The sequence below is a fragment of the Salvelinus fontinalis genome, chromosome 34, assembly GCF_029448725.1.
Source record: "Salvelinus fontinalis isolate EN_2023a chromosome 34, ASM2944872v1, whole genome shotgun sequence".
In the NCBI taxonomy this organism is placed as follows: domain Eukaryota; kingdom Metazoa; phylum Chordata; class Actinopteri; order Salmoniformes; family Salmonidae; genus Salvelinus; species Salvelinus fontinalis.
The window spans coordinates 5,406,100-5,428,332 of NC_074698.1; the positions used below are offsets into that span (position 1 = coordinate 5,406,100).

The following is a 22,233-nucleotide window of genomic DNA, read 5'->3' on the forward strand; positions in this document are numbered from 1 at the left end:
AGAAATGGGCCAGTCTAAGTCTCGGTTAATAATTCATGAATAATAACTACCATAAGTCAATTTTATTCAGTCTTAACTAAGCAAATTTAACATAATTATCTGATGATATGGAGCTATTGTTGTGTTAAAACTAACTTTAATGTCTGTTCCTCTGAACCAATTCTCATTTTGCTTTTTGTCTCGTTGCAGGTCTCCTGACAACTTTTCGAACAGCAAGGTAAAGCCGGCTGAACTTCTCTGACTTGGTAACTTTTGTGGACAAAACTGCAATGCAGAAAGGTTGTCCACAAATTGCATGGGGAGCAACACACTGGATACCAATTCAGTTAAAATTACACAATATCTATGGACTATTACCGGAAATCCCAGTGAAGATGAGTCTGACTGTATGGAGAAAAGGTGATGATTTGTTTATACAGACCAGGGAGGAAACACGCGCCTGTCACTTTTTTGTCATGTGTCTCCGAACTACCTCATAGAACCCCGAGTTCCGCATGACATATGCATATGTAAGTATGTGCTCTTTTCATGATCCTGCATTGTTCTGTATATTTGTTTATTTGATGATATATTAATACGTGTATGTATACGAGTATGTGTGTGAAACAAAGTCAAGTAGTAATAGGCCTATATTTCCTTGTAAATGTTATATTTGCTACTGTGAATAAAATGTGTTTGACGCGCAGCATTTTGATGGAAATAATTGACTTGCAAGTATATTTTGCACGATTAAACATATCAATACTGTGCTCTGCTGAGTTAATAACTGCATATCATGTCAAAAGGCCAATTTTGTTGATTGTAGCTTTTCATTGGCCTATCTGTAATCTTGGTGATAATGTAGACCTATCATAAAAATATAAGAAAGTTGTAAACGAGTTGTGGTGTCTTGTGCTTTGTAGCTGCTTGTTTTATTTCATTGGGGAAAGTGTTTTAGTGTTTTATGACTTTATGGGGGCTTGTAAATTCACCGACACGATTGGAATTGAAAACAAGTGGTGGCAACAGAAGTTATAACAAATTCCCCTGGCTTAGCTCTTACTTTACTGTAATTTTGTTTTAATTGTTTATTATATAAGTGCACTTAGGCTAACCATAATACAAGAAACAATTCAGAATTATGTAGAACAATTTGACTTTTCTAGCCGGTTTAGTGCGCACTAGCGTGCGTAGCCTAATTCATTCGGTTATCGAAAAGAATCATCTGCTTTTGACACTTGTTCGCTACAGTTGTCATAAACAGTAATCCTAGTTTGAACCTTTTTGACGATTGAAAGTGATTATTGTGATTGAAATATTCAACGTTTTAGTATATGGTATTAGATTAAACCAAGGATTCACCACAGTCTTATGAATTGTCATTGCCTACACAACAACTCTTTCATTCTGAAGACACTCCAGTTCTGTACAAGTCATTATGCAACTCTTTACATGGATGAAAGTGCGTGGAAATATCGAATTAAACGGAAGTAGATTGCCTATGTAAATAATGCATAAATTAAAGGTGACTATAACAACCAAGCTTTTCCGCACAGTTTAGCTTGGAAATGCATAGTTTAGCGTTTAGAGCTATAATCAAATGTTAGCAAACTTATTATATCAACATTGGCAAATATTGTTACCGTACCCTATATAGGCCCATGCAGCATGGTGTGGTTTTAAATCGCGTTGTTACAACGGTGTTCTGTCAAGTGAATAATCTGTGCTGGTTAATGATAGACAGGGCAGACCCTTCCTTACATATTTATTATTGTTCTCCAGAAAGTGACTAGTCCTTCACGGACTTTCAACTCTTGTGAAGTCACTAGACCGTTACCTGATCAGCCTTCAGCCAAAAGCTTAGAACGCAGGTTACTCATTAAATATTTAATAGCGTTAGTCTCGTAGAGTTTCATATATGCTTACTGTAGACCTAATTACTTCGAACGTTGTATCGCTAATATTCTGATGTTTTGTCACTTTTAATCATGGTTGGCAGTCAAAATATAGATATTTAGTCATTACTCTATTCTGTTATAATAAAATACACACTTCATTTTCGAAGGGAGATTATTATGTTGTTTGTTGTATCACAGGCTATACAACAGTCGATGGTAATAAACCTGTAAAATTTAATTTGACATTAAAACTAAACAATTAGCCAGCTCAATGTAACACACGCACACGCTCACACACACTTACAAGCTTGCACGCACCAACAAACAAACGCATTCATGTACCCGCACACACACACAAACACACGGTAGGAAAACATGTCTTGAGGTGTTTACAAATGACTGCCTTGAGTGTACGACCCCACTAAACCAAATGAAAACAGTGACCAAGGACAAATCCTGTATGCTTCCAACACACACACACACACACACACACACACACACACACACACACACACACACACACACACACACACACACACACACACACACACACACACACCCTTTATCCACAACCAGTCTCACTGTATCTCCACTTCAACACGACCCTCAGATTGTACAGATGACATTTATAGCACGGTTGTTTCCTTGGGGAGAGAGCACACAACACCAGAACATCACTTAATACACCAAATGGCCAACTAAAGTCAGCCGCGTAATAACAGTGAAAGTTACACTGAGTGAGTCCAGGTTGACTCTAACACGGGGCCGACACTACACGCTCCATTCACTACACAATGCAATAACCTTGGAGCGGTCATCCGCTTACGTCTTGGAGAAGGGCTTTTTACAAGTGGGAGAAATGGGGGGATGCACGAAATCGAGCCTTAAGGCTTGGGCATCTGCGTGTGTGCCACAAATCTCTCCCAAACGCAGGCACATCAAAGCGCGGCAACAGCAGCTCGAGAATTTACAACCTCTGCATTCTTCTACGTTTCACTGCCACCGAGCCCAACCCGCCCCTTACAGCTTTCCTGTTATCTCCTGCCCCAGCCATGGCCTCACCGCTTTGTTACACGCAATAGTTCAGAAGAGGGACCAACAACACTGGAAAGATCACATCTGTTTGTCAACAGCTCACGCACTTAGCGACGAACACATTTCCGCACAATCATAGGAGCAAAATACGTACGTTTCAACTATATACTATTACGCACGAACACAGAGACACACGGAAATTCACACGCACACACACACACACACACCAGACAGAAGGCCCTGATTTAGGAGGCTTTTGGGCATTATGGAAAAATGGACGCTAGATGGCACCAAAGAGTTAGGAACGAGCAGAGTCTCCAGCGACCTGCGTCACTGCAGGATCAAATCAACTGGAATTACTGCAAAGCTACAAGACTGCCAAGGCGGCTTATCACATTTGGAAATGAAATCCAAAACAAAGTCTCTTTCATCGTTAAGTGGAATAGGATATGCACTAGGCTGCTATCCTTTATTTCCTGAAAGTTATTGTATCTGCATGGACGAAATTCTATGGTAGGCTCCATATTTTGCTGACAGTGTGTCATACAATACAAAATATACTATGCTATAACATAGTAATTGTATATTATAACATGTTGCAATTAAATACCATATCATTCAGTGGTTCTTTGTTTTTATCATGTCATTTTTTTTCTTGGATTTTAGTCTGTATTTTGCAGTACTGCTGAATAAACTCTGAATAAGGAATTGCTCTGTTGTTTGTTGGGATGTCAAATACTGAAGTGAGATGATAAAGAACATTGATTTGATATTAGAAGTATTGTGATAAACTGTAGACAAACAGACCAGACCAGACAGACAGACAGACAGACAGACAGACAGATAGGCAGGCAGGCAGGCAGACAGACAGACAGACAGACAGACAGACAGACAGACAGACACACACAGATGGATATACTTGCAGATAGATATATAGGTAGACAGACTGCCAGACCCTTGATACACAGCTAGAAGCGAATATTATCACTCACAATTACGCATTATATACTAATAATAATACCACCATTAATTATACATTGGAAAAAATAACATGTTATTACATTGGATGAGGATTGGCAAACAGGATTTGTGTCAGTATAATATATTAGTGGTAGTTCTAGTAGTGGTAGCCTATTAAGTGATCATGATTATAGTGGTCCATTAAAAATCACTAAATAGTTGGCTACGTTGGGTTTAAGGCACAGACAGGCTGAAACAGATATCATAACAAGTGCACTGTGGAAGCAGCCTTGATGGTGGGTGTGGGGGACCTTTTACTGACGAGGAGACAACAAATGGATACCTACGGGTCTAGCGTCTAAAAAAAAATGACCAGATGATGGCACAGAAGGAGGAATGAAAGGGGAAATTAAGCAATAAAAGTGGGCGAGATCACCCCGCAGACACATACAAAAAAAACATTCTACACCGCACAGACCCACCAACTGTCCAGTAACCTGGAAGCGTCGCGTCGGTGATCTGGAAGTGATACGCTACACCACTACTTGACAAGCCCCTTGCGTAATGGAGGATTTAGAAGAAAAAAAGACGGCGAGTCTCAATGCTATATTCAAAAGATAATCTGCTATCTCCACAAAGCGGCATGTTGTTTGCCTCGTCTTGTTTGTTTCCACGGTTTAGGGAGTCGTATGAGAGCGAAGGAATGTTGTATAGCCCCGTTCTTTTTGATTAAGGATTCCTCTTAAGAGGTGACCCAAGACTGTACATGAGAAATCATATTTGCATAGGAGCCGCTCCATCAAACCTCGCCCTCGCAGCCCGGACACGGGTATCCTTATATCACAAACACCCTCAGCCAGCCACAAATGAGCATATCGATATCGATATGTATTTCTCTAATATGCCTCCGAACCAAATGGAAAATTCGTCATGCACACATAACAAGGTAAACATTTACAAGCACTTTCAAGTGACGACATCTTATACAAAGTCATCATATAATCTAATATTTACTAAAGGTTTATGCACACTTAAAATTTGAATATTTCCTTGGAGAGAGCAGCTATGATTGCGTTTTGAATAATTGTTTTCAAACTTTCTGTGAAACGAAACAGCGTGAGTGTAATGACAGACACGCACGCCTTACCTTTGTTGATAATCCGTCACTAAATCCTTGGATAGCATCCGCGAGTCTCGCACAGCTCGCGGTACAGCATTCCTGTTGGCCCAGCTCCGTACCGCCATTAGCGCGCGAAGTCACCACTGTGGCTTTACAGGCCGCCTCCATACCGTTTAGTTTACATTAGTCAACAGGAATGAAGCATCCCGGTATGAAAAATGAGACGAGACCCTCCGGTGTGTCCATATCTCTCACAGTCAGTCACTCTCTCCATCGCAGCGGAAATCCCAATCACAGTCGGCCACATTAGCATAGCGCAGGATGAGGAGGCAGGTCTTCCAGTTTCTCTGTAAACACTGCGCGGGGACAAGGTTATTTTTTTACTTCGACATGCGATTGAAGAGCCTAGAACCTTGAAGGAGCACGGTGTTGCTACAGAAGGTGCGGTGTCCAAAAGATTGCTGCAATATAACCACTTGGGAAATCATAAAAAGTTCATGTTCACGGTTACCCATCCACATGACCATCCTCGGCCAATCCCAGGACCCAGGCACTCATAAAGTTCTATCACAAAGTTGTAAATTTTCATAAAACAACAAGGAATTTATTGCATTTCTTCATGACTGCTTTGGCAGTAGTGGTTCCTCCATCGCCATCTTTTTCTCTAAAAAAGGAAAAGCAAAGGGAGGATTTCTCTTGTGTTTTACATGAAAGAGGTTGTAGGCCGATCGGTGGGACATAAACGTTTCTTATGAGGGTGTTTTTGTGCGCTTATAAGCAATTAATACAACTATATTGCTCAGATATTTCATATCTAGTATTTTGTCCAAAGATGTTTGAAAAGGGATGTCTCAGTGTGCTATTGGCGCAATGCGTAAATATTATGGATAGCAAAACCTTGGAGGACAAGACTAGGCTTACGTTGACCTTTTTGCTGTTGTTTAGTTATATTATCATTGTATTGTTGAAATTGAAAATAAAATAAAAACACATGAAAACAATTACTTACATCAAGAGCTAATGATGAACCAGCATCTCTCATTGAATCGTTGCATACTCAAATTACATAAATGTTAGCCATTTACGTTGCTGATAGGCTATCTATGCATTATCGAGACCTTTGTTCAGATGTTATATATTATTTGCCTTAATATTGCTTGTATGAGACCAGCTTTATCTATTGACGGTGTATTGGTGGTGTATGTTCAGAATAAAACCCTTTCCAGAACAGAAAGCCTTGCACGGCTACCATATAGCATTAAAAACAGACTTTGAGGCGTGTAAGTTAAACAACAAAGCATTCCGGTCTACCAAAACGTCTAATAGGAGATACTTTGATAAAGAAGATTTTATCGAATCCTGTGGAACAACACAACCATGGAAATATGCAAATATCAACATTCAACTGAATATCTATGCTACAAAAAGGCGTGCGTAAAATGTTTCGCACTGCGGCATATAATCGCCGCATTGTGGCCAAGGCCCAAATCATAAAGATGTCTTCTAAGAAGGTCCTAAAGAGAATGAAACGCATTGGCATCCTGGTTTCTTTTTCGTCTAATATACAATAGCTAATCGATGCAATTTGATGCTTCCTATAAGCAAATGAAATATGTGGATTATTAACGAAAATGAAAAAGGAAAGACTAAACTCTGAAGACGGGTATTGTTGCTGGGCCTGCAATCCTGTCACATGAGCAGACTTTTTCGTAAACGCCTGTTTCCCGTTTTGTTGATTTTTTTGTTACTTTGATGGTGGTTTCCGGTCTTTCATTGATGCAATAAACGCATTAGTTACAACCCCCAATATAAGCCTTCTTTTGGTCAGTGTGTATGCACAGAAGCAAGGCAGAGACTATAGCCAACAATTCCATGGCAAATATTTAACATCCATAGGTCAGCCTAAAATATATGCCACTAAACGAAATATTCAAAATAACCCAAACACTTGCATCAATCAACTAAACAGGATGATGAAATCGTGATACTGATAGGCTGTTTATAGCAATACAAGTATCCCTATTATAATCAATATTAAACATTGGGCTACATTAGAAATTAAAACAGGTTAGACTATCTTGACTTTGTAAACACAGATTCAAAATAATATTCAATGAAAATTGGAACACTTTGCAATAAGTCCTACAAATGAATGGGCCTATTTATTTGTTGGACCAGACTAGCCTGCAAGTGGAAGGCTAGCCTACTATCAGCAAAATGTGATAGTTAGCGAAAAAATTCTGATAAGAATTGTGGATAGTATCATGCTTCCACAAGTTTTGTGTAACAAAAGCCTTAATGAAGGCTCATTTGGTGAAATGAAATGAAGATATATCACCTACAACTGTATATGTAGCCTGTAGACCTAGTCATTGAAACATCATACATGTTAACGTTTGTCTTTTTTTTTGTCTTTTTTTGTTGTTGTAATCTTCGACAAATAGCCTAAGCCTCGTCGATAGGCCATCGCCCATCGCATAGGCCTATGTATTACAAACATATAGTGCCTAAGCATTTAGGAATGTAGCATATACCCAAAAGAAATCCAAAACAAAATCATTTGTAATTGATGACTTTTTGTTTTATTGGCATGAACAGAACACTTGTGCAATTGAATAACAAATAGTTCCTCACAACACGAAAATATACAAATTCCTACATCTCGTGGTCCAGGCCTACATGTCGAGAATAAAAACAAAATACGTCAAATCAATTGACATAGGGGTAAAAGCCCTTACAACAAGTCATAAAATACACATCCCGAAGATCACAAGATGACAGAGAATGAACATATATAACATAACAACGATGATCGTAGAGTTGCAAAACTGCTGCAAAGCCGATCCCTTTTCTCGCATATAGGCTAGTTTTACCAACCAGGGCTTTGCAATATTACAGACCTATGCCAAAAAAACGAGATAACATTTATCTAAATCAACATGTAAGCAACAATAGCTTATTTAGTATTGATTAGAAATCAATGTAATTTTTTTCTTTATACAATTTCACTGTACTTTTAACCAAACAAGACGTGGCTTTAGACTACATGAATAAATCATTAATCTTATAGGTAGTACTGTATGTTTAACTCAGTGTAAGAATAGGGGCGACACGGTTTCCCCCCATTGTTTTAATATAATATCAGTCTCATGTAGTGCCTATTAGTCTTTTCACCGTCCTTTCACCGTCGCTACTCTTCTTCATCTTCGTCCTCCTCGCCACCCGGCGGTTCCGCTACAGGGGAGCTCCGTCCGGGCGTCTTGTTTTCCTTCTTCCACTTCATCCTCCGGTTTTGGAACCAGATTTTGATCTGCCTCTCGGTGAGACACAGCGCGTGAGCGATCTCTATGCGTCTTCGGCGAGTCAGGTAGCGATTGAAGTGGAACTCCTTCTCAAGCTCCAGCGTCTGGTAACGCGTGTACGTCTGTCGCCCCCGCTTCCTGTCTGCACCTGTAAAGAACAGAGGCAGAGCTTGTGTGAAAATTCTGAACAGACAGAAATCGAGAGAAAACCCATTTCATTTTTCATTTTTCTCAACAAAATGGAGTAGTAAAAAAAATGATAAAATCGAATGGTCTAGATCGACTTTGTTTTTTTGTTCCTGTGAACGTGTAGGCCTATAGGCTATACCTTGTGGGTTATTTTGTCAACTTAAATAACAAAGCTTTGATAACAGTGCATTAATTTATTTATTTTACCGTTATTTTACCAGGTAAGTTGCCTGAGAACACGTTCTCATTTGCAGCAACGACCTGGGGAATAGTTACAGGGGAGAGGAGGGGGATGAATGAGCCAATTGTAAACTAGAAAGCATAAGTCCAGAGGAGGGAAATGTTGTGATATTTGCTGAAATAAATGCAACAATTGTGTTATAATTCTGAAGATTATATGATTCGAAGAATTAGTTGTGGAGAGGATATTATTATTTACTATATTCTCGGAGGTTAAAAGGCAACTTTCTCATAGTTTGCAAATAATTACATTTCTGAATCTAGCTGGGCCAAATGTACTGCATCTGTTGTGCTACCTCAGTGGTGGCCTATGTTGTAAACACGCCTTGCGGAGCAAATATAAACACATAAAAGTTACATTTTACGAGCTGTTTCCACTACTAATTTTAAGTGTACAGTAAATAGTTTTATAATCCCCGCAGGTATAACCGTGGGGTAGTAAGAGGGAAGCGGATGTACAGGCCAGAAAGGAAGTAATAGTCATTTCCACACTGTTATTTTGTTATGGAATTCTAGTAAAAAGTATCACTTATCAGAAATATAAATAAATTGCAGTGTTTTTGTTCATTAGTATTCCTGGTCAGATAGCGTTGACTGTAGGCCCACCACAAATCCTTAGTGTCATTTTGGCCTAGAATCCAGAAACGTTTCATGAAAATAACAAGAAAAGAAAAGTAATAAATAAGCAATATTTGTAATGAGATACTATAGGCCTTTAAATGCTTGTATTACAAGCTTAGGTAATCTATAGGTTTCCTATTCCATCGTGTGCATAATACATTATATTTTTGTAAAGTATCTAAACTAGCCTTATACTTAGCGCCACTTACTTTTCATTGACATTCATGAAGCAATGAATAGAAATTGCATCTACCTGTAATGTTATATCGACTGATACGCAGTATCATTCAATTGGCAAGGATTCAAACCAATAGTGGCAAAGGGCACGCAAGTTCCTTCCATAACAGGTAGCCTAGCTTATACAATAGAAGTAGGCTATGAAACCATAAAATGCTCCGGAAAATGCTCAGCTGTATATTCATGCATTTTCCTTTTGCACAAAATACCTAACATTCCATTTCCTTGGAACATAAAATGGGAGTTTTGGTGTACACAACAACACAACTTTCCCCACACAACAGGACCCCTATCTTAATTGGGCGTAGGGCCTTCTCGAATAATCCTCGATGGCATATAGGCGAGGAGCAAAACAAGATCACTCCCTGTTTACATACACAAGTGATTTTACTTCCAAAAGTTCCGCATACGTTGCGAATGGGATGGGTCTCCTCCCGTTTCCGCTCAAGGCAGACATCGAATGGAGTCTGAGCTGAGCCGCAGCACTGCGGGGTTTTATTGCACGCCGTGGTCACTGGTGTGGTTCTCATTTCCTCTCTGGCGACGTGTCACATTCTGGGTGAAACTGGCTCGAAATGAGACAGGAGGAGGTTTGGAGGTCTGGGGAGTCAGGCCGAGGAGAGGCAGGAAGAGAGCGAGAGAGAGTGAAAGAAGGGTATTCTTATTGATTATATTTTTCTCTCCTATGGTGTCCTCGGTGATTTGTGTTTCAGCAGAGAGAAACGGCTTGGCTGGAATTATTCTCCGTGAAACGCAGTTTTGTCAGGAGTTTTAACAAGAGCGAGCATTGTGCTCTCAGAGACCCTCTAGTACGCTCGCGCATAGTCTACAGCACACCCGTCCCAGAGTATAAGACACTGAAAGTTAATGTGTGTGTGTGTGTGGTGTGTGTGTGTGTGTGTGTGTGTGTGTGTGTGTGTGTGTGTGTGTGTGTGTTTAACTATTCTTGTGGAGATCTAAGTCCCCACAAGAATAGTAAACAAACAAAAAATTGATCAACTGTGGACATGTTGTTAGTCCCCACGAGGTCAAATGCTATTTCTAGGTGGTTTAGGGTTAAGGTTAGAATTAGTGTTAGGGTTAGAATTACGTTAAGGGTTAGCAGCTAGGGTTAAGGTTAGGCTTAGGGTTAGAGTTAGGTATAGGGTTAGGGACTAGAGAAAATAGGATTTTGAATGGGAGTGAATTGTGTGTCCCCACAATGTTAGCTGTACAAGACTGTGTGTGTGTGTGTGGGTGTGGGTGTGTGGGTGTGGGTGTGTGTGTGTGTGTGTGTGTGTGTGTGTGTGAGAGAGACAGAGAGAGGGAGATAGACTGCCTGCCTGCTTGTCCATCACTGTGTGTACCTACTAGTCAATTTGAGCAATGTCTGATTTGTTATATTTATTTGTGTATGAATAGTCTTAGCCTGATAAAATTACACTTTAAAATCTAAATTAGGTTTTCAAAGTCAGTTGGTGGCTCCTATAACCAAATTAGCAAGCGGTAGGCTGGCAAAGAGAGACAAGACATGCCAGGTATGAGCAGGCTTCCATTAGGATTAATTTTTATTTTTAAGTATGCATATTTCACACAAGGACATAAATAGCTTACACACAACTTACACGACGAGTGTAGATGTATGAGAAAACGTGTGGCAACGAATACCTGCTAGTAGATGTCAAAAGCCCTGCTAATGAGGACGTATGTTTCAAAACTATTTATGATGTTGTACGTTTTACGCCAGAGGCTAACAAGAGGAGGGAGGACTAAATTGACAATTGACTGATAGGAATCTTTGTGGTAATAGTAGCCAAGGCCTTGAGAGGTTACTGAAAATTATTAGACAAAATTGTTGTCAGCCACTATTTCACATGAGCCGCGCGCACTAAAATTGGTTGTTCGTTGATGGTGTGTAGTTGTTTAGCTTCCTAACGTGCATAAAACGCACACCACACAAACACATGCAGGCGCGCGCAGACACATACCACAGCTACACAGCCACTTACACATCTACACATGCACACACACACACACGTTTTACGCATGACATTATTTGACAGTACACGTAATCAAACACTGGCATAACATGAATTGCTATTTTGTAAGCATCATTTTCTCAGACTAGACTTACTTGTTTGTTGTGTGGGCTGTAGGCAGCTGTAAGGCCCACTGACACTATTCCACAAGCCAGTCCAGAATGTCAGACAAAGGCGTTGCTATAACAAAACAACACAGCCTAACATCGCAAACCAAGCGCTAACCAACTATTAGTATCACAGTGTGTTAAGTGTTTGCAACACTTGGAGGCATTTATGCGATAATAATATAAGCCAGTGAACACGGGGCAGAGACCAGGCATCTGGAAATCATGCTGTGTTGTAGAGTGCGCTTACCACGAGATCCTATCGAAACAGCATAAACAACAGAAAGCGATGGAATAGTCTATGTGCGCTATTTCTTTCTACCCGAGGACGGAGTAAAACAATCCAACGCCCTCTCTCTCTCTGTTTTAACACAATACCGCCTAATGAATATTCAGATGTCTTAAATGATGGTTTTATTGAGGTCATATAGCAATAAAAGATGCGCAGGCAAAGCGGCGTAAAGCATAGTTCAGGAAGTAGAAGCCCGCACTGTTTAAAGACCGTTTACAAGAATTATTAGGTCGGAGCAAAGCCCTATTTCTTTCTCCCCTCCTCTTCTTTTGAAAACATACATTTTAAGCTCACATACCTGAGCTTCTCATCCAGGGGTAGATCCGTAAACTGTCCTCGTTCTGTCTCTGCTCCGCCTTGCCGCAGCTGGACACCTTGGACGGGTCACCACCGGAGCAAATCATGGAGAGGTTGGGGTGTTCAAAGTGGGAGCAGTGCATGTTCAGAGAGCCGGTGCCCAGCCCGTACGCAGAGGGATACATGCTGCGGGTTTGAGTGGGCATGTTCCCTGCGTTATTGTACAGTCCCGACAGTGTGGAGGAAGAGGGGGAGAAGCCTGCGCCGCCGGAGCCCGAGACATAGCTGCTGACTCCCGGTGAACTGGACGCAAAGGCGCAAGAAGTTTGCTCGGGAAAGACCCCACTTGGAATAACCGAACTTGCAGCTTGATATTTGGAAAACAAAGCGTTCGCATAATACAATGAACTCATAATTTGACCGGTGATTTGTAGGCCGGGAGGTTTTACTGTCGGTTTTACGAGGTACTGTGATATATTACAGAATTACAGTCTAGATTTACACCAAAAATCACCCCTTTTTCCTCAGGGGCCACGTGACGAGGGCCATGTGATACAAACTCGTCCAATAACAGCAGGGCTTCCTACAAGCTCAGCTAATGTGGAAAATAGTGCACCGCTGACCATACACATAAAATACTTCAGTCTATTCACTGTAAGCCAAAAGGTAGGCCTACCTCCAATCAAGGAACTAACTAGAACACAAACAAATCGATAGTCAATATAATATATTATGTAATCACCCAGCGCGTTGCACAGTGATAAAAAGGGCTGATGCTTACAAATATCCAACTGAATGTATACAGACAGATCTTAAAATGTCCTCGACTTCTCGTTGGACACCACACAAATAAGAAAAACCTATTAGTTTCCATATCGATTTTACTTATCCTTGTCAGTGGTGGGATCTCTCAGCAAGTTCCTCTGTCTGTTATTGTGGTCTCTGCGCACGATGCCTGTACTATGTCCAGGGACCAGTGGAGCCCACTCTGGGAGACTTTCTGCTTTAGAGCATCCCTCTTTCCACAGCTTCCATCTCCAGCACGACAGAGAAGCTCTGGACAACACAAGCACTTTTGTTTTTACGGAACAGGGAGGCCAGTAGCTGTCTCGAGTCGCCTAGTGCCACGTACCACGCTCTCGCAGTGTTTGACAAGATTTACCTGGCGCACAGGTGCTTTTATGCGCCTTTTTTTCTCCCCCCCCCCCCCCCTCTCACCTCTCAAATAAGACTCAACATGAATGTGACTGTTATGGGAAGTGAAATATTATCACGTTTTTTCTGAAGGAGGGGTGTGTGTTGTTACTGTCAATAGTCATATGATTTAACCAGACTTTACAGTGTGGTTCCACATGCCATGGCCTTATCTATGTCATGCTTGTGTGGAGATAAACATGTACGACACAATTCTGACCATGCGTCAATCTCTACATTGTTAGAAGTGTGCACCCAGTAGCCATACATACTCATTGGTTTGGTGAAGGTTTTAATGCACTTGTGTAATTTGGGTAAGATTACTAATTGGTTGAGTCAGTCTGTGTGATGACGGTGACTATTGGGATTCACACCTTGAGAGGAAATTAAGCAGCAATGATGTCACAGATTCTCGCTTGTAAACTTTATTGTGTCCCCAATAGAACAAAGTGATGAAGAACAATAAAGCATATCATGAAGTCCCCACAAACTAATTCACGAGTAGCCAGTACACATACAGTACACATTCTGTTCAAACGAGGGGTCACATGACATCATTTTTAATTTCCATTGTATTTTTATTCATTTTTGCATTTTTGCACTGTGCGCATGCTTACCCAAATAAGGAAGACAACAAAATACCATCAATCAAAACGAACTAAGGAAGGACAAGTGTAAAAATAGGAAAGCCTACAGCATAAATAGGCAGTTTCATGTTGTTGGAATTCATTATTCGCCACGTGGGCATAACATAGAAATGAGAACAGTAAAAAGTGCACAATTTAACTTAAAAACTATACAGCTGCCAAGATAAATGTTAATGACAAAATTCTAACAATATAAATGTTTTTTTTTTCTCACGATAATTGTTCCACAATGAAAGGACTCTATTTTTTAACACAATAATAATTTCCAACATCAGATAAAAAGTACAAATGCTTCATTTCCCGTTCAAATGTTTCGTTTTGTCTCCCAACAACCACAATGGGAATGGTCCTGTCCTTTGTCGCCGTCAGGAGACGTTCCCTTCGAATGACTCAAACCTGGAACGACTCGCCAAAGACTGCCATGTTCCGAGACAAAACCACATGCTGACCCCACTTCCCTTATCGTTCTCGCTGCCTTTTCCGCGGTGCTGATTTCGACCCCCCCAATCGCCCTATAGCTTACATTTGCTTGGCTTTGTCGCAGTCTTCCCCGGACGAGTGTGTCCCCGCGCCCTGCTCCTTCTGTCGTTTCTCCTTCTCGATCTCTTCCTGCTCTGTCTTACTGCTGGGGAATTTGTCCTTGTTGTTTTCCTTTTTCCATTTCATCCTCCTGTTCTGAAACCAGATTTTGACCTGCCTCTCGGTCAGTCCCAGGGCGTGCGATACCTCGATTCGCCGCTTGCGGGTCAGGTAGGGATTGAATAGGAACTCTTTCTCCAGCTCCAGTGTCTGGTAACGGCTGTAGGTCTGTCGGCCTCGCCTTCGTCCGGCAGCTGTTGGCAAAATGAGGGGACATGTTTGAGGAAAACATACAAATAGCCATAACGAATAGCCTATACAAGTTCACAAATGAAATCCCCTTATCTCCACCCCCAATATCCCCACAAGCAAGTATTATTGTCTAGGCCTACAGAGTGAAGCTATCAATTATATAATCCACTAATTTTTATATATATATCCGAGGTTACTTAAACCTAGATTGACTTCCAAGTGATTTATCAGCATTGCAGTACAATTCAAATGATTGGATGTTCAATGTCCACACGTTCATAGGATATTAAATAAAATCCAAAGCAAGTCATGTCTGACGCCCACACATAGGCTACTCAACGCATTGGGTGAAGCCATAAAGCGCCTAACCTGTGGGAAATGACCACCTTGTAGCGAAATAATCCCCGAGACCACTTTAAGTCGTAAAAGCGAGTAGTAAAACTTTAACCTGGGTGAGAAGTAAGAGAATCAGCTGCGGTCCGGCTCGCACATAGAGAGAAAACCTTTGCTCTCTTCTCTATTCCCCTCTCTCTTGTATATGGCGGGGTCATTAAACTGTAAAGTTTTGGACACCATAAAACAATAAAAGCACTTTGTCTCTCCTTTTGAACACAGGAAACGCACCTCAGCCCTAATTGCGAATGTTTTGAGGTTTAATATTCTACCCCTTTTCCCGCTATTCATTCATACCCACAAGCAATGTTCCAGTTTTAGATATGACTTACATTGCGGTCGCATCCACGGGAATAACTGCGTTGGAGAGGGGCTCTGTTCCGTGCTCTCCGTCTCATCCCCGATACCACCAGCGGCTAGCTTGCAGTCGTTGTACTGGACCAAATCTGCGTCCTGGGGTCCAAAAAGGGTTTGCCTCTGGAGAGCGTCGTACCCGTAGAAGTTGCCCGGCTCTCCATGGCATGTTACGGCGCAGGGACTCTGTTGGTAAGGGGCACTGGAGAGCGTGGACGCTCCGTGGTGGTAAAATTCCTGGATTTGAGGGGGATGTTGGAAAGTTGCTCCAGTGCCTGGTCCATACACTACTGTGGGTCTACTCCCAAGGTCCTGCGCGAACCCGCACTCGTAATAATTGGGACGTAAAGAGTCTCCACTCTTGTATTTGGAGAAGAGAGAGTTGACAAAATATGAACTCATCTTTTGTTGTTGTTGGTTTTGTTGTTGTTTGTGATTATCAAGACTCAAGCGCTCGAGAGGAAGGCAATTGAAGAGTTATTGGGTAAAAAAAAAAGAACCCAAGCTGGTTCGCAATATATGGACTGATGTTGGATTTCAAAACATCCAATCTAAATAGCCGAAGCCACAATCATGCCGATTCCATAAAATCGTCTCCACTGAAGTGCTCCTGCATCACAATTCTGGTATGAGGTGCCAGTTCACAAACAGTTTTCTGTGATTTACTCCGCTGCAAATGAGTTGTTTCATATTTTGCGGTGTCTTTTCACGATAATTTGCATCTATTATCGGGTCCTCATCTCATTGGCTTCTCGCATCCCACACGGACACTGCTCTACTCTGCGGGCTTCTGATATGGAAGGAGTGAGAGAATGAAAAAGAGAGAAAAAGAGAAAGGGAGAGGGAGCAATGGACTAGGGGAAAGAGAGGGGGGTCGAGGGAGAGAGGAGGGGAGAATATGCGCATTAATATATTCAAGCGGGTAAGTTAATGAGAAATCTGCCGCTTTGCATCAGATCAAATAGAGAGCGCCCCCCACCCACCACAACTTACCCACTCTAAAAACCTCTCTTGGAGAGATTGATTTTTAGCATGTAGCCTAGCTAATGGTCAACCTAAAGGGATGCACATATAGCCTACTCATTCATTTCTAAATTATAATGAGGTGGGGTCCTCTTTTTCGAAAATGTCAGGGTCGCCCTGGCAAAATGTGAAAGCACACGATGTAATTGGTATCAGTTTTAACAAGTCCTATAAATGTAATTGCAGTTCTAAAACAACTTGTCAAAGCCTCGGCACCAGCGTCTGAGGCTTGTTGAGAACAAACGAGGTAGTCAGATTTAACATTTTGATGATAGTATTTTTATAAATATGATATTCATAAAGATATGAAGATGTCTGAAAGGAGCGCCACTCGTGGTGTAATGGAGAAAGTGGTTGTAAATGGTTTAACAAACTATAAAATGCAATAAACGCTGAGGCTGTTTGTTGTTTACACCTAGCATCAAAAAAGCTGTTAAGATTTTATGAGGTTCCACGACCAACGCCATAAATGCTTCACTTGGAGCAATTTCACCAATACAGAAATATTCAAGTATTTAATTGTCAATTTAGTTGTGTTTTCCATACGGACTGTCATTATAGAAGCTGATATTTTAACCCCTAGACTTATTTTCTGGAATAACAAATTAGGGGTTAACTTGTGGAGAGGTTGTGTTCGTTAATGACCTCATAAAAACGAAACGGTTGTTAGGATTGGGACTACAATACGTTTTAAAGAGGATATAGGCCTGTCTATACGTGATTGCTTTGAAAAATAGGCCGAGCGTAGTTTGCATTTACAAAATGAAGCCAAGGAGGAGTGTCGTCAAGCATTTAATCCGAATTCTAGTATTAGGACAACTAGCCTAGATGATTAAGATTATGATAACGTCTTAGTTACGTTGTATTGGCCAATATATGACTTACATTGTAGTATAGGAGCCAAACCAATAATACCTTTTTGTTATTCTTGTTTTATGCAGTTTTCCGATATTGTGTAAGATATAGGCCTATATGTTCAGGATTATTGAAATTAAGTGACAAAATATCAATTTTGCGTGCATTATTTTATTCCCAGTGTGCGTATGCAAGTATTTGCCCTGCTAGGCTACTGTCAAATGTAACCGTTGCAATTTTTTAAAACATTATTATTAACCGTGTTTTTGGAAAACTTTCAAACATATGTCATGTGAATGTCCAATTTACAGTAGGACAATTTGTCTGCCATTTTGTCATACTTTATAGCGTGTGCATTCATATTAGGCTACGTTAAGGAGGTTACTGCAATTTTAATAAATGTTCTAACCCAAATTAGTTAGCTATCTATTGGAAGTATACCAAACTTTCGAATTAGCTACACTGAATTAACTGTTGTCCTTTACATATCAGGGAGTTCTAATGTAAATTCAAACATATTTCACAGCGCTAAAAGCGTTACCAATGGGGAGTGTTACCCAATTTAGCGGCATTTTACTTCTAACATGACGGTTTACGAGAGTCACTTATTTCCATATTTCGTTACATTGTAAAAAAACATAAATATGAACAGCGTTTTTCGATCCGAATAATGACTACAATAGCTGTACTACAAAGTTAAACACATTGCAATCGAATAACAATAAATCATAAAAACCTTCACAACATTCAGTTTGTTTTTAGTAATTATTCCCAAAGTCATGGACAACACCTTTAAACCAACAGAAAATCAATTATTACAAATTAGTAGGCTATATAATCCTCTCAGAAGAGCTGTGCCCTTTATATAAGTGCTTTAGGGTGAAAACATTATTTGCAAGCTAATAACGTTTATGAAGAAACAAACAAATAGCCAAAATCATTGTCAATGCGCTTCTGTTTGACTATTCAAATATATAGGCCTAATTTGAAATCTTACCCTAATACAGGAGAAACATATAGGCCTATATTAATCTTCTTGCCGCCCTTCAAAATCTCTTTAAGTGATGCAAGAGGTTCTCTTCGCCCAAGTTTAGGTGGTGTAAAGTGGCCTGTCTGAGTTTTCTAAGGACTTCCGGATAGGCAGACAACACAGTGGAGGCTTTCTTTCGTGGACCAACATCGCCACCAAGAGGCCGTTTTTAGGTGTGACGCAGGGATTTCAAGTTAATACCAGTTTATGATTCTATGAACACGACCCATAAACCCACATAATGACACTATTTCATAGCTAAACAGTGCAAGGATAGGCCTTATTTCGAAATAAGAAAACACATAGGCTACAGGAGCTGTTCCTCTTATGTTCTGAAGACATGTTAGTCTATACATATGCCTAATCCCGTCTAGTTGAATTAATATTGCTAAAAATGTGTAATTATTTAGGCCTATTTAATTGACAACATAATATCAATCGAGTCATTTCTATATGTAGCCTACAAACTTATTTTTGTAAGAAATAATTAGCTGCCGTACATGGGCCTACATATTGTTGGAAAGAATATAATACACATTTGTTTCATTTAAGTTGTTACTCCAACAGCTGCCTACCTAATAGAAAGCATACCTTATTGTATTTGATTATATGCAGACAACAAATTAAACATATAATTTGAGATGAATCATGTAAGATGAATAACCTGAATAATGTTTAAAAAAAAACACACGAAATTGTTAAAATATTTAAGAAACTTTGTAATTTGCAAGTGAGGTTTTTAATTGTTTCTAAAAACGATTTACGTGTTAACACGAGGGTAAATTATGCTTCAACCTTATTCGTCGACCTCTCGTGCATGGTTCAAACGAAAATAAGAATGATCAGAATATTTATTTTAAGAACTTTGAATCAAGCTCATGTTAGGAAATGATCATTTCACATAACTTTTGCCAAAGTTGATGGAAAAACATAATCAACAATATGCGTTAGAAATATTCATTTTTTGTGCACATATTTGAGAAGTCTAGCTTGCAGAGATTTAGAAGTCAAAGCTATTTATTAATTTTGCCCATATGAGTTATGCGACTCCAAAAACACTTTCCAGATGAACACAAACTCAACCCCTGTCTGTATGCTCTGCCCCCTGGGTACTCCTGGCACATTTACTCATATGATCTCTACATGGTGCAACATTAGAGAATATTAACTTATGGACTACAACACTTGGTAGTATAAAGTCCATTATTTTAATATATGTACTCAACCCTGCGGGTTGGAAGCAGAAGGGGAGGGATAAGTGTGAATTTGTGTAATTTCTGTTGGTTTGTGTTTTTTGTTTGTCCTGACAACCAAAAAACGAATAAAAACTTGATCACAATAAAAAACAATATGAATAGAAACATTCATTGAAGTTTAAATGTGAAAACAACTTAGAGACAGTATAATATACATGTTGGTTATTACTATTCTTTCATCTCTGGTTATTTTTTGTGAGGCCTAATTGTAGCCTATAATTATGGTAATTTCTTTGAAAAGGGTCGTAGTAGTAGCCTAATTGTGTGCCTCATAGTGGTAGCAACTGACAAGAGTGGTAATGATTGTCAAAAAGAGGTTGCAACGTTTGTTGTCATTTCAGATTTGGTATGATAATCTGGTGTATGATAAAATTGCCATGATAAATTGAATTTACTCTGTCCACGAGTTTGTCTTTGTACTCAATGAATGTATGCAAAATCACAGCATACTGTCATACAACAGAATTGCAAACTGAAAATGAGAACATGGGAAAAACAGAGTTTATAAAAGAAAGAGATGCACTCTGACCACCTATTAGAACCTATTCCATGACCTAACAATCGAAGGTTCTGCCACAAAATGGCCAGCCTAGCCTGGGGGCGAGGTTGTTAACAGATTAAGGTTCCCCTATGTCAGACGTCTCGCCAGAATCTTTTTGTGGCGTTTTATGGCACTGCTATAGGGCGGCCAGGATGCGCTCGGAAGTGAAACAAAGGGATGCTTCGCGAACACTGGACTCCGGCGGTTCATCTGGAAGTCCAGACCTCGCCACGCAAGCCCCCCACTCCTAGTGGAATCCGAAAACAACAAACGCAGCAAACAATAAACGACAAAAACGCAAAGGAACAACGTAAATCCCCAGTCTAGGAACGTGGATTAGGCCTACCACACCTCGAAACAGTTATTAAGGAGGACTTGAAACTTTTCCTTCTCCCAGTGTTTGCTTTACAGCCGTTTAGTTCTTAACCTTCAGAAAGGTATACCCTATTAAGTTTTATTGCAGTCATATTATTTTATTGCGGCACACCGCATTGAATTTTCTTTCTCTCTTTTATGACAGTCGGCTTCCCCATCTCCTCCTCCCCAAACGAAAGCCCACATCGTTTTTGCTGTTTGTTTCCTCCTGAAAAAAATACCGTAACAGGCCCAGGATTGGGTGGTACAGAGCCATAATAACCAATACTGACCCTAACAAGAAATAGGCTTTTTATTCCCATATGCTTGGCGACGCAAAAAAAACGGTAACGTCTCAGTTGCACATCTGCAAGCCAGTAGTTCTGGTTGGCCCGAACTTCAAGACATATTTTAATTACTATAGGCTGCAGGGATTCAGATAATGACACCCAACAATGTTATTGTACATTCAACCTCATGTAGCCTATATTCAGTCTCCAGAGTTCCACGCCCATGTTGTTATTTTCCATTTCTGAGAAATAAATCGATGAAACATTAGCACCATTGTTTATTATGGGATGTTATAGGAGGATACAGGGTATGAATTGTACCATTATGCGCCACATTCTACCAAAATACGGCAATAAATCTATAAAACTATTTAATCCAAGTTCATGAATAGACTGCTTTTTAGTTAAATATAATATATGGACTCATTATGCAAAGGGGTGGGCATTTGCTGGGCGTGCCATTTTTGGAAAGACCTATTAAAAAAATCATAGTTTTCTTTGCGTTCATCTTTGGAAAAAAGCGAACATGGGCCTTAGAATCATAACCTACCTCACTAGTCATGTGCCACAGGCCCCATGAATAGTATTTTCCACGTACAGTACAGCACAGTAGATTGGTTTCATTCCACGTCCTTCTCTATCCCCTTCTCGGGTTCTACACAGAGTGGGACATTTTAAATACACAAAACCCAAACTTGTATTGTCATAAGCGTATTAAATGAAAACGTCAAGATAAACACTGCCATAGAGTAATCTTAATGAATGTTAGGGTCTGTGGCTATCTTCTTCAGGGAACTATGTGCATACTTGGCCAATTTGACTCCTTTCCTTCAAGTACAATTCAAGACAAATGCTTCGGCGCACGAGACATATTTCGAACACATGCTCCTCCTAAAAGATGAAGTGGATTTGGAAATATAAAAAGCCTCAAACTTGTTTTGTTGTCACTCACACGCAGAGAGAAGGCGCATATGCGCCCTATTACGCGCGCTCCTGAGACCTTCCCACTGTCTAAAATGAATTGGCTATCATAAATACAACTGCTTTACTTTCATTTGAATCTCATATCAATTCCATGAAGTTATCAACAGCAGTAAAAAAGTGCAGAGACGTTGTTCTAATGTAAACTATTTTTTTAATACGTATCCAGCATCAGCAGTTCTATCTCAC

At 40.1% G+C, this 22,233-nt stretch overlaps 2 protein-coding genes across 2 annotated transcripts; both read right to left on the reverse strand.

Annotated features, from left to right (window-relative positions):
* Window positions 1-7,562: 7,562 nt before the first annotated feature.
* Window positions 7,563-12,997, reverse strand: LOC129832913 (homeobox protein Hox-B7a-like). The gene is made up of 2 exons (XM_055897039.1): window positions 12,297-12,997; window positions 7,563-8,442 (listed from the first exon to the last, which is right to left on the reverse strand). The coding sequence occupies exons 1-2, from the start codon at window positions 12,706-12,708 to the stop codon at window positions 8,183-8,185; spliced, it is 672 nt and encodes a 223-aa protein (XP_055753014.1). The 5' UTR covers window positions 12,709-12,997; the 3' UTR covers window positions 7,563-8,182.
* A 909-nt stretch (window positions 12,998-13,906) lies between these two features.
* On the reverse strand, window positions 13,907-16,541 carry LOC129832914 (homeobox protein Hox-B8a). Its single transcript, XM_055897040.1, has 2 exons — window positions 15,693-16,541; window positions 13,907-14,969 (listed from the first exon to the last, which is right to left on the reverse strand). Exons 1-2 carry the CDS (start codon window positions 16,114-16,116, stop codon window positions 14,656-14,658), a joined length of 738 nt encoding a protein of 245 aa, XP_055753015.1. The 5' UTR covers window positions 16,117-16,541; the 3' UTR covers window positions 13,907-14,655.
* Window positions 16,542-22,233: the final 5,692 nt, after the last annotated feature.

Bases quoted from the DNA above. Each gene is read 5' to 3' on its own strand.
- LOC129832914 (XM_055897040.1), bottom strand. From the start codon at position 16,116: ATGAGTTCATATTTTGTCAACTCTCTCTTCTCCAAATACAAGAGTGGA. The intron at 14,970-15,692 runs GTAAGTCATATC...TTTTGCCAACAG, and splicing joins CCCGTGGATGCGACCGCAAT to CTGCCGGACGAAGGCGAGGC.
- LOC129832913 (XM_055897039.1), bottom strand. From the start codon at position 12,708: ATGAGTTCATTGTATTATGCGAACGCTTTGTTTTCCAAATATCAAGCT. The intron at 8,443-12,296 runs GTATGTGAGCTT...TGTTCTTTACAG, and splicing joins CCCCTGGATGAGAAGCTCAG to GTGCAGACAGGAAGCGGGGG.